We start from the raw sequence: 13449 nt of genomic DNA, 5'->3' as shown, positions 1-13449 counted from the left end.
ATACTGGCTTTAAATATGCAATACCGTACTAAGGAAGACAACTGGGTATCACTACGCAGAAAGCTTGTTTTATTCAGGTATTATCCTTACGCTGCGATGTATTTTCCTTGCTACAGCATAATGCTARGAGAGCTAAATAGCAAGATAAGATAATTGCTTCCTTTGAATGGAAGCTGGCCTCTGTTGTATCATTTTCAGGCTTAAGCAGAGATCATCTTTTTCCAAGGTACACAAACTCTCTATCACTGTAAGACTAGTACTRGTGTATATGTAAATATTTGAGAATAACCAAAAAGAATGGTGACCACAGAAGAAAGAAATGTACACCAAACCTGTACACTTGTGCCTATAAACTAAAGCACATCAATGTCTAATTACATCATTGCATATCCACAGGTAAGAATTCTGAAGGAAGAACTACTCACTCTTCCACTCCAATGAATACATACAACTACCACAACTCACAGAAATGCACCTTCCTTTCCTCTCTTTCATAGAAACAGCACTTGCTTTTAATATTTGGATTAGATTTTCTGAGCCCTGTATGTGTGACATGAAATTAGTGGGAGAGTTGTTTATTTGGATTTTGTATATAAGCAGCTGGTGGTAGTCTTAATTTATTATTTGTTCTGTATATCATCAGCTTCTATAGCTTCCAGTAAGAAACGGGATCACCTCCCGCAAAGTGTTGTCCAAATCAGTAAAAGACAAAAACCTYCCTGCCATCAAGTCTACTTTAACAAGAAGCTCCTTTTCAAGATCAATGTTCATTACGTGCATTTTTTTTTTTGATTTTGCTCACCTGTCTGCCTGGCAGTTCCCTTATTAACGATGAGAGAGTGAAAATGCAATGATCTCAAATGAAAATGTTTGTTACATAAACAGTTTGATTATTTACGATACAGCACAAATACAGCTACATTTTTTAAAGACTTTTTAACCTGATAGGAAAAGATATTCCTCTCCAAAAGGTTAAGGGAAATACTTATTTTTATGACTGATGCTGTATTTCTACAGTTATTCAGAATATCCATTATATCAGCCAGAGGATAAGTATGGAGTCTCACTATGGTAATTATAATCAGGACAGACCTTTTGCACCAGTTTGTAATCTATGCTGTAAAAAGCAATGTAAATGCAGATAACTTTAAATGGTTTAGAACATAACCAGGAGACATGGCTTTGAGTCTGCTCTTGATAGCAGATCTTTGAAGGGTCAAAATTGCACAGCGCAGTTTTTTTAGCGCGGTCTGTTTTTTCATACTCAATTCGACAATTGAAGGACTTGGATTCCTTGGTCTCCAGAGTCGACTGTGGAGATGATTCAAATTCAACCACTTTGGAAGGTGGCACCAGACTTACAGAAACATTTCCGAGACCTGTCGAGTTATGTCGGAAATAAACACTGAAGGTTCCGTTGCCATGATCAACGATTTTCCCTGTGATCAGGAGGTTCAGTTTAACAGTTTTGATGTTAGAGTGGAAGTCACCCCATCCAAACATTTTCTTGAATTTCCCAGTTTTTACTATTGGCCTGCGTTTAGTTCGTGCAAGAGATTCCTGAACCTCCGTGATGTTGGACAACCACTCCCAAAAGTTTTCAATGCTGTCCGAGTAGGACACCTGGCCATGTTTCAACACTGGAGATGGCTTAACAAAKAGACGTAAAGGATTGATGATCCTGGAGTGGACCACGTTGTCGACCAATGTCTCTGCAGCATCCTTGTCTTCCCAATCCAGCACATCTGTGGCTTGTACTACTTGATTAGCGTCACAAAATACCTGTTTCAAAACAGAAAGAAAGAATTATAAAGTGTGAAAGTAATAACGTCAATATACAAAAGCAGCCATTAAGTTTTAGATCAACAGGATCCAACACATTAGTTACAAGACTGGTCTTTGAACAGGTAGGTCAAGTTATGTGGACTATTGCAATGAGTAATGTCTGCTGCCTAATGAAGGCTTGAGCATTTTATCCAGAAGATGCAAAAAAGTCTGTGATCCCTATAAATCAGGGAGCCACCCAGCAGAACAAATCCGGAAAGGTTAAGGGCTGCGATRTGCATGAGCAGGCAGACACCCTTTGCTTACGGATCCTTTAGAATAAAACATGCCTAAGGACATCAGAAAGCTTGAGCAGCAAAATGACATCTTTGTGGATCACTTAGCAACAGTTGTGTGCCTCCRAGATTCTTTGGTGATCCTGCTATTGGTGAAACATGGGGTGAAACAGAAAAGCAGAACTTTTCATTCTGTTTTCTCTCCCCCCACTTACCCTTCCAACTTTTTAAAGCTTAAAATCCTCTTATTCAAACGCTTTGAGTGTTGTGCTTTTCCTATAAAATTCACACGTTAAAATGTCTGCTATATCTTTATGCTCTTTCTAGTCTTGCCTTTTTCAATTTTCTGAATCTTGTATATCAATTTATGTTCTTCATGTGAGAGAGGTAATGAAAATAACTAATTTTTGGAGTTCCAGCCTCAGGTGCAAAGCTGCCCATATTTACCGAGGCCTGACTTTCCAGAAATGCTGAGCAATATTAGGCACAGAGTTCCTCTAAGCTTGGCCATATCAAATTTATGATAAATGCTAAGTCTAGTGCAAAACTGTTTGCAATCGGAAAGCAAATMGTTGCTTTTAGTATCAACAGAGTGTTATTAGAGTTCAAAGTTAAAAGCTCMAAACTTAGTAAATACCAATTTCCAATTAAATGTAGAGATGTATTGCCCATGTACATCCTTCTCTTATAACATGCAGAAGAGAAGTCCTGTTGAAAATACAGAACTCAAGCATATTCATAAAGAGGAAAGAAGTAGGATTATTGTTTCAACACACCAGAAGTTACCATCTTTTTTCCTTTTTATTTTTTATTCCCTGAAGTCTTGAGCATAAGTTCTGTAAAACATGCTTTCATGCTCGTTCTCGTCTTCAGGGCGATTTTATGCCATCTTTCACATTATGAAGAAAAACTGTTCAGCTGTTGAGCTGCAATTGTTCTTAATCCACTTGTATGTTATAAAGTGTGTAAATGGAACGAAAAGGGGTTCATACGGCTCAAGTACTGTTAAGTTTGAGGGAATTACAGATTGTTTCTAAGTATTTTTTCCTTAAAATTTCAAAGCCATTTGGTACATAGGTGGTTCTAACTTTGCTTGTACCCGCACTCAGCTACGCCTGTCCTTGACAAGGGCGGAGGAACCTACACAGTTGTCTTTCTGGGCTACTTTTCTTTTGCAATGTTTATTGAAATCTGTGCAATAACTGTTTGGATTTTCTCCCCTTTCTTTTTTGAAGAAATCTAGAGGACATTGAGTCATGTGTTCCTGGTAATACTCGGTGTATGTCTCTTCAGGGGGCTCTCACTCCAAATGAGACAGCACAGCATTACTTTCTGAACTGCTTTTTCAGAAAGCTCTGTTACAAAAGAAAAAATACGTAGGCATAAGGTTCAGCACGGCTGAAGTATAGAAAACTAACGCATGCTAAAGCCCATCGGGCTTGTCGCATCTATAAGGTATTAGGGCACAATCATTTCAAAACTGTGGTAGTGGAATTGCAGAGTTGTATCATGCTAAAATACTGCTACTTTTAACTATGTATGTGTTACCCTGAGCAGCTGATACGCTCGTACAACAACAGAGTACGTCCTGGAGCTTGAGCCACATGGACTGTTTCATGTTGCAATGAAACAGCTTTCATAGTATGGGAACACAAGTTGTTGAATTATGAAGACATAATATTCCTGTTAAAGGCATGAATAGCAACCAGTAATCAACCAGCTATATCTTTCATTTAAACTGGGTAAGGTTCCCCCCACTCCCCCTTTGAAATGATTTGCAGACTGTGGGACTGAAATAGTGTGCAGAAAGACTTGTGCAGCTTTAATTCTTGACTGTACTTCATCCTACTGCTGTTTTGTTTCACTGACTTCATTACAGGAACTAGAGGTTGAAAAAGTTGTGAGCTGAATCAGCTGCAGGGAAGTCTTTACAAGCTCTGGAATGTAAATTTGTTATGTTTTGTAAATGTTCAATAACAAAAAGGTGGCTAACAAAGAGCTTGGTCCTGCTCCAYGCAGTGCAGGAGCAGGTACGATGCTGGATTGTTTAGAAATGTGAATAATTTTTATGCTTTTCTAATGTAAAATTTTCTCGGTGTGCAGATTTTTTCTATTTTAAATAACAAGTTTTTTGYGACATGAGAGAACCGAACTCTCTAAGGGATCATTTTCCTTTACCCATTGCAAAGGCCCTTCACTTGACAGCTTTTTGTTATTAGCAAGGATGGACTATGCTTTTTGTTCAACTGTTTATTCATTTGGTTAGCAATTTCCAAGAAATAAAAAAATCTGCATTAAAAGAATGTAGCACATGCTAGAAAAATGATTTCCTCAGCATCTCCCTATTCTACTGTAATGCTTTTCTGTAGTTGAAAATATTGCTAGTAGGGTGTCTGAAAAATACTTGCTTACTAAAGTTCGTGTATATATTTAAATAGATGGCTATTGCTGTAGTTCTCCTCTGCTGCACCTGCATTTTCCCATTCCCTCCAAACCATCAATTTCCAAATGGAAGAAATCACCTAATCTTTTTCTGGATTACTGARGCTATAAAATGTCACCCAGTTACCTCTGTACTGAGCCTAAATATTTCCATTAGACTGTATAGGTATTTTCCAGTAATGGACATAATCTTGGATCATCAAGATATAAGAATTCACTATATCCTTTGCTTATTTCTTATCATAGGTTAATCACAAGAACAGTTAAAATCAGAAGTACTATGTGGCGTATATGCGTGCATTTTCAATCTATTGGTTCTTTCTGTGTGCTTCTCTGATCTGATAGATCATGATTACCCATCAAAATCTTTCTCCTCCACGAGTGATTTTGATTGCGGTAAAGAGGCACAGAATTAAATCATGTTCCCTGTGAACTATTAGGGAAAAATTAGCCTGTATTGATGAGAAAGTGATATAAYGCTGTATTTTCCTTATTTGTCCGTTTAAGCTCACACTTGATTAATGTGGAACTTGCTCCCAAACCCTTCTMTAGGCACTAAAGAAAATCAGGTGAACCCATGTGTGGGTTAATCATCCTGAAGCTTTGGGAATTGTTTCCAGGTTATTAATCAATCACCTGCAATCAGTTTTATAGGTTCGTCCCTGCCAGGAGTCATTTTAAACCTCTCAGCAAACAGCTGAAATAGGTCTACGGCAATCAATACTTCTGAACTACCATTTGGTCACTCACTGGTGCTACTRGGATCTTTTTATCCCACAAATGAAGCACTTGGGGACCTCCTTCCACCCCAACATTCGCCAACACGAAAAGCTGGTAGTTGGGGAAGCTTCGAGCGGACTCACTGCTAGCTCCATCATCTGGTGACAATATCCGAGAGATTTTATCTTGTAGGTTCATATTCTTGTCGCTACCGTAGCTGCATACGCCATGTCTCCGGCTTCCTCATGCTAATTTCAGTATCTTTYATGCCATGTGTCGCTATAATAATGCAGGATCATTGAGCTGCTGCACAAAAACCTGAGTTTGAAGTGGGGGGAAGGAGGCAAGAGAAATAGCTCTGCTTTCTCTGTTTGAAAATTCAATGATTTCAACACATTTATCAAATTTTAAATAATTTATGTCTTGACAAGCCTTATCAATTTTGCAAACACACACATTAACTAGATACAATGATACCATATTAGCTTTTTCAGCAGCTTACACTGGAGCCCAGAAAGATTAATAAAAACTCAGACCGTCATCAATTAAATGGAAAAAAACATAAAATTGTGTTCCATTATAGCCTTTTCTTGCAAGAAAATGATGACAGGTTCTAATAATTCATCACAACAAGCTGAGCTTGAACTTTACTGATTATTAAATACGTTTTTCCCAAAGGCAGAGGCTGTGATGGGTTTTATGGTAGCAGATGTGCTGTCAGGAATGCTTCAAGGAATTTAGGAATTAAGCAACATCWTCTTTCAGCAGGGTTATATAAAAGAGCCACATTTGTTCCATCCAGTCACAGCCTTATTTTTCAGAATGTTGTAAACCCGTGTGCTTTCATAATTATAAAGWTCATTTAACCCTCATTTACCACTGCTGCTTTTGTTAGGAATGAAAGCTTTGAATTAACAACTTAAGTTACCAATGCAGAAATACTCTTGAGGATGGCAGCCCATGCTCATGCTCCCGCATTCACTGGGAAAATTTTGTTTTGATCCCTCCTCYCAAAAATTCTTCTGGGAGACTTTGCTTTCCATTGAGAAAGCAAAATTAAATATTGTGCAGGTCAGCCTGCATTAAAAAAAAATAAAGAGCTGTTTGCACTGAATCTAAAATGTTTCTTTTCCAGACAGGTCCTAAGATTCTGTGTTGGTCCCTTTCGTTCTGAATTTGTGGTCTACAGCAGTTCCCAGCCAACTATCCAATGTGCAAGTGTGAATTAGCCAACTTGAGCTAGAGTAAGCCGAAGCTGAGGATGTATACAGCTTTGCAGTAAACATAACAGCCTGCAAGGATTTGAGGCCTTCCTCTAAAGGTATTTTAAATTGGATTAAATGTGCAGTAAATATAAGCTACTTATTAGAAATTGTTTTTGTAAGTTCAAAACTCTRTGTGAATATCTGAGGTTTATGTCGCTGTCCTACTTGGAGAACAACAAGAGAGCTCCAAAGAAGTAGAGCTAAATTGTGTAGCTTATCTTGGTTGTGAAGAAAGTATAAAAAATGACTAAGTATATTGGAGATGAGAGGGCAGCTGAACGCTTGCTTGACCGCCCGAGCTGAAAGCTTCTGTCGTGGTTTTGGAGGAGTCGCTGCGCGACCCGAGGTGCTCYGGGCGCTCGCCCCTTGCAGGCGGCTGGCTGCCTGCGGGGTGCTCCGGCTCCCTGGGACGTTGACTGTCCGCAGGGCAGCCAAATCCAGCCTGCAGCGAGCCCCTGGCCCCTCCGCAGCCTTTGAATACTGGGCTGGCGGAAAGAAACAGTGAACGGGGAGGAACTGCTGTCCGAATTTCAAAAAMCCCACATCTCAACATCCCCGCAGCTCCTGCTAGCGTCCTCCTTACCAGAGCACCCTGCTAGGGATGCTTTGTACTGCAACTGTTCGCAGCGGAACGATGGAGCTACGGCAGCTTCCCACGCTTTCTCCGTCCTTCCCCATCAGGGATCCCGTGGCCTGTTCCCCTGACGGTCGTGCTTAAGGGAGAGCAAACTCCCTTAAGCGTCCGGCAGGCACGGAAAGCAGAGCGCCCCGGGGCAGCCCTTCTCTCCACCTGCTCAGCACATCCAGAAGTAAAGACGTGCCAAAGATCTTTTTGGCTCGTTCTGTATTCTGTAGAGGGGCTGTGGCAGTGCTGGAGTGTCAGGGAAGGGCAGGCTGGAGACCACAGGGCTGAATCACGGTGCTGAACGCGCGAGACGGTGGGCGGCCAGGCGGACAGCGAAGGCAGTGCCCCCTTATAAAGGAAATAACATACGGTTGCGTTTTGGGGATAAAAGCGAAGGTGCCAATGTGTCGCCATCTCTGCCTGTGCACTTCCCTCACCAACATGGACCTCCAGCTGCCGCCTSGCCCAAGCTCTGGGACCCAAGTGCTGAGCTGCTGGAGGAGGGAGAGCCTCTGCCGATGGGGAAGCCACTTGCGGTGGGTGCGCAGCTCCTGCCTCGCCTTCGTTTCCCCTTAGGTCCTACGTGGCTCTGGAAGCAGTGCTTGGAATTTGCAACTATAAAGAGCAAAAAACTACAAGTAATACACCGGCAAAAGTACAGTCTGAATGAAGAAAGAGCCTGTCTGCTTAGCTTGATTAGCTGAGTAACAATTTTGTTCCACATTTGTCAAAAGCTCGGAATTCTTTTTCTCCACGTAAAGCTAGAGACTGTACACAAATYGCTGTCACATCTACCCGCACTAACGCGGGGGTGGTGAACGTCCAAGAGAGACTGAAACTCGTAACTTGGGATGCCCTTGCTCTCCAGACTGTGAAGGGCACCCAACGCGCTTTCCCGAGCTAAGACAACTTTCCCCCGTCTTTCCTGTTCCCCCGCTAAACTGTAAATAAATAGATACTAGCTGGCTGTTGTGACTGCCTCCTCTCCTTTGGGAGGTGACCAAAGATTTGAGATACTCTCTTGCAAAGTTAAAATCAAGTCAGAAATTCAGAGTTCATCTGCCTGATTAGTTGCCTCACATCAAAATGGCTCATCGGGAGGGACCGCAGAGTGTGCCAYGCTGATTTCAGCAGATATCCCGTATCGGGGGAGACCACGGCAGAGCAGGGTGTGGATATGCAGAAGCGCTGAGCCTCCACCCCGGAGCTGGGCCGTGGCAGAGCGCGGGCTGCCCGCACTGCTCCGCATCGCACTGCTCCGCATCGCCCTGGGCACGTTACCGTTTGCACTTCTGGAAGTTTTAAAGGATCACACAGGTAGTGCTACTTTCTTTCACTAATGAAAAGTGGCCAGAAATCCCCTGTTCAATAGCTTATGTAATTGGATTGCTTTAACAATTTTGTCCTGTCTCCYGTAGTTAAAACTAAAATGACAAGCTGCTTCAGCAGGAAAAAAAAAACCCTTCATGATCGAGCTYTGCAGCCCATTAAATTTTCTGCTTGTAGATGAATCTCACAAAGAAATTTCCCCCCGTTGAGGGATGCCGTACAGCCGTCCCTGCTGACGGCACTGAGGCCGATGGCTGTGGTACGGCGCGCTGCTGTCACCGTTAGTGATGTGACTTCCTCCAAAGCCGCCTCTCTTCAGGATCGCTGGGGAAATGTCAGAGCAGCGTAACAGCAAAGCGACAGAGAGAAAATGAGGAAGGACAGACTCAAACTATGTACCAATAGATTAATTGTGAATATTAATGATGGCATAACATTTCATTGCCTTAAAGTCAACTAATACAGATAAGCAGAAATACAAACATAAATACCTGCAGGAAACCTGAAAACAACAGTAAAKGCTGCTCAAGCTGCTTGAAGTTTTAACTTTTTAGCCTTTTACCTTTCAAGATTTCCAAACTGTTGCAGAAGCTAAGTCAGGAAACATAAACCAGAGACATAAAAGCAAATATACAGACTCAGCGCTATTTTTCCGTAGTATAATGTGGCAAGTTCCTCTTTTATGCTTGTGCCAGGATAGGAGAATCTAATGAAGTGTGCTTCACCGCGTGCTGCTGAAAGGTACTTTGCTGGTTTTTCTGAAAAGATCTGAGAGAGAAAAGTCTCTCTCTGCATCTATATATTCCTAAAGGCTAGGGAATGTAACAGGGAGCAAATTTTACTTTAATGAGAATATTTAATAACATTCAAATATCCCACGGACAGACACATCAATCCAAAACAAACTAGTACGTTGGGAGACACTCAAATTCAGGCTATGAGCTCATTGCTTATCCTTAAACAAAGCAGATAGTGCAAACCCTGTATCATATTTTACAGGACAAAAATCATGTTGAAATTCTCCTATTTTCTGTGAGAAAGCAAAACAAAACTGCGAGAAAGTATTTTTCCAAGACAGGCACTTTGATAAACAAATTTCGGAGGAGAAGGAAGCAGAAGAAAAGAAGTGAAAGTTCTTTTTTTTAAAAAGGCTTTAGAATTAATTTCTTTTTCTATAAAGGTATTTGTGGAAAGTATTTGCCATTTCTCACACAACCCTGACTAGTAGTTTTTGCTTATCTTAAATGTTCCCTCCAGCCTTAATTGGATAAATTCCTCATAGCATAGACAGTTTTTAAATGATATCCATGTATTGAATTATCTGCCGTTTGCTGAGACAACGGAAAACCTATTCTTACAACTGCTTCTTGCCAAAAAAATGTGCACAAATGCTACTCTTGAAGACTTTACTTATTTCTCCTTTTTTTCCCTTAAATCTAAAATAACTCTTTTAAAATAGAAAATACATATCCTCTTGGTTTATTTGTAGAAAAATAGTCCTTATAATCACACTCCCACGGTCGCAGGATGCTGGATGGCACCTCGGCTGGCTAAGCCGCAGCTCCCCGCTGCGGGCTGCCAGACAGCGAACGGGCAGCACCTCCTCGAGCACGACACGCTGCCATCCTGACCTGCGATCGTGCCTAACCCATCGGAAGTTTTGGACAAATTCAAGAAAAATATAGTTTATTCCACGCTAGCATTCTCTGCCCTGTGGTCGTACTGCCATAATGCCCCGTGGCRTAACGTCTAATCTTTTCTGATGGGTCAGAAAGGAACCTTGAGCAGCACATCCAAATAACCTTCAAATACTATGCTCATACATTTCAGAAGGGACCTGATTAAAGTCAATTTACCATCCAGATTATTGGCTCTGATTCACAGGAATGAAACGATTGTTGGAGTTACGGTATCCTCCCTCTGGTAGCCCATGCGTGGACTATGATCCACCAGCATGTAGAAAGCAATGTTTACTGAAAACTTGCATAACTTTTAGCTTGTCTGTGAAACTTACACCATAATTTGTTGCAGCTCAGCTGTGTGTGGAGCAGGGATGGGGTAGAGAGCTCTCATCAGCCCTCCTGGTCTCTGTCATCCTTCCTCTTAAATCAAAGCTTTCAGATTTGCTGCTCTGTATTGCCTAGATAGTGGATACACCAATAACTAATATGATTTGGACAGCAGATTTTTTTCCCATTACTCCAAATTAGTTTGCAGCCTTTTGGTTTGTTTGATTTGCTGAGCTATAAAAATTTTCCAATACTGATGCAGACCCTAGCAAGATGAATTTAAGCCTGGTTTTGGATTGCTTTTCCTAGTGACCTTTTGCAGACTCAGAAGTAGCTCCATGAACACCACTTATTGTCATTACTGTTCAGGTCAGGAGAGAAAGATGAACAGGGAACTGTGAGGATGTGTACAGAGGAACCAATTATCACACATGTTTGAATCACTATGTATGTTTGCTTGAAATTCAGGCTATGCTATTGCAATCCATTTTGCATTGAACRTCTTTGGTGCTATGGCTACATGTGTATTGGCTAATGGGACTGAGATTTGTGCTTTAGGAAGAATCTTGCATCTAAATCCATGCTCAGTTACTTTTAGAGGACATTTCAAGCCTGGTAAGCTTGTGAAATGTCCCAGGTGCTTTTGATCCCCGCTGAAGCCACCATGCCACTTGCAAAACCTACTCAGCTGCCTGTAGGACCAAAACTTCAACATGCCTTCTCGTACTGCATGCAGAAACCAGAACACTTAACTCCTTTGCCGAGACGGCACGTGCTGGCCATGTCTGTTGAGTCTTACAGTTAATAATTCTCCCTCCTGCTTATTTCTTCATTGCCTGGGAGACTTCACTTTACATTTGCTAAGATCAGTTCATTAAAATACTAATTTCAAACTGTAATTATCTGTTGGGTAACAGTGCTGGTTGAACCAGCAGTRGCATGGACATGCTCTTAACCGCAGGAGAGGTCCCAGATGCTCCAGCCCCCAGCAGTGCCTTGCAGGAGTCACGGTGGCTCTCAGGCAGAAGCAGACTTGGAGGGATTTTCAGGAGAAGTGTTTTAAGAAGCGTAGTTAACCATTAAGAATATTTTATGATGTGGTGGGGAGAATATAGTAACGGAAAACTGCTGTATCTGTTAGAAATAAACCTGATTTTACTGAAGCTGTCATCTAGGCTTTGTATGCCTTGTAAAATTTAAATTAAAACTGAATTATAGAAGAGCCCTCAATCTCATCGTTGGAACCAAGTCATGTTTGGATCGGAACTCYGCGACCACGACTGACCTCCCTGCACAATAACTACGAAATAGCAAATAATGATTTTCTATTTCATTACACCCRTGCTGCTATTCAGATCTTTTACTGTATTACGAGGGGGAGAGTTTCAATAATCTAGCCAGACTGAATGAATAAAAGAATGCTTTTGACAAGCAAGAAGCAGAGAGAAGCTGTGCATTTCTAGCAGAGTCCAAACTCTGCGTTATTACAACACATAAGAGATGATTAACGAAGAAAAATATTACAGCTATCTACCCCCTTTGAGAGTCTAACTAATGAACCTCTAACAGCTGCTGTTGAAAAATCAGTAACACCATCACTATCAATTTCAAGACAAAGCCCAGCTGACAGATGTTTGAAGTGATAAATCGGGCTGCGCAAGGATTAAAATAACAAGCCCCAAACGGCCTTTAAAAGACAAAGGTGCTGCAGCAAACTTTCAGCCTCTTTGGATACTGTCACAAGTTAGATCCCTGGTACAATTATCTTGCAAAACARTAATGACCAAAGCAATATGTTATGAAAAAAATCTAACAATGGCAGCACTTGAGCCAAGTTTCTGAAAAGGACAGGTTTGGTATTCATTTGYGCTTTTAATGGGCGAATCGAGGAGGCCACGCGGCCCCGAATATTACTTCTGGGAATGAGTTATGAAAAGTATGCACTGGGCCAAAGCATAAAACGTAACTGAATTGCATTCCTGTACATTTTAATTAATCCTATTTTGAAGCAAGAAGTTACATTTTAATAGGCAATGAACACCATGATTTAAATAAGGCATAAGATTTTTCTGTTGCTTCACTGCAGGCCGAATTTCCTAACAACCTGTCACTGAAGTGATAGAGGTAATTAAAAGAGTCCGCCGCCGGAAGGTACTCCGTGCTCGCAAACATGGAGTTGCTGGCTTTAACAGGAGACAACCGTAGCGGGGGAGAGGTAGCCAGAATGATCTCCAAGCTCTTTATTCTGAACTTTATTCCGGTGCTCACTGTCAAGCACGTCTCGCTGGCGGCTGCACAACCTGCTGTCACGTTAGGGAGGAAAAGTCGTGTTAAAAATGCAGATATTTTTCACGGTATCGCTCCGGACTCGGACCTTCCCCCCGGCRGCGGGATGGCAGGGAGGCGAGCGCACAACACGCCGGTGCCCCGGCAGAAGTCCGCTGCTCGACCCGCACCGCTTTCCTACAGCGGTTTAACCACACGCGTGGGGACGCTAAGAGCTCAGCACGCAAATCTCCAGACCGAAAAGAGCCGCCAAGTGCCTCCCGCATCAAAGGCTTGCGAAAGCCACGGTGGCCCCAAGCACGCGGGCTGTGCCCATCAGCCGCGATCCTGCTGACGAGGGACAGCGAGCAGAGCTCGAGGACGGGCTGCCAACCCGCTCCCCCCCGCCGCCGCCTGAGCAAGGTGCGCGGAGGGACGCGAGAGGCCCTCGGCCTCATCACCTCAAAGTCARAGCTTTCTTCCAGAAAACATGTTTCACTGTGGAAGTAAGTAAGTAAGTGCGATGTTTCTGGAGATCCTGCTGCCCACACGCACCGCTCGTGCCTCCCCAGATTATGTCTGAAAGACCATGGCAGTTCTCTAAATTAAATCTTTTTGTTTCCTTTCCAAACCACTTAGCATGAGGTAACACGCTGGAGCACTTCTAGCTATTTTACTGCTGCCTATACACATGCATGCATGCTGCTTTCCTAAATGAATTACTCTCTTGAAGA

The 13449-nt window shown here is 42.2% G+C and overlaps 1 protein-coding gene across 1 annotated transcript in view; it reads right to left on the bottom strand.

Annotated features, from left to right (window-relative positions):
* Nucleotides 1-6: 6 nt before the first annotated feature.
* Nucleotides 7-13449, bottom strand: part of NXPH2 (neurexophilin 2) — a 35678-nt gene continuing 22235 nt past the window's right edge. Inside the window, exon 2 of the mRNA XM_085320915.1 lies at nt 7-1782. Within this exon, the coding sequence (XP_085177041.1) occupies nt 1039-1782 (744 nt within the window). The 3' untranslated portion in view covers nt 7-1038. The remainder of the gene's footprint in view (nt 1783-13449) is intronic.

The sequence above is a fragment of the Rhea americana genome, unplaced genomic scaffold (genome assembly GCF_003343005.1).
Source record: "Rhea americana isolate MKP2758 unplaced genomic scaffold, rheAme1 scaffold_67, whole genome shotgun sequence".
Taxonomy (NCBI): Eukaryota; Metazoa; Chordata; class Aves; order Rheiformes; family Rheidae; genus Rhea; species Rhea americana.
Note: the sequence above shows the minus strand (reverse complement) of the source record. Positions and strands in the feature narration are given on the sequence as shown.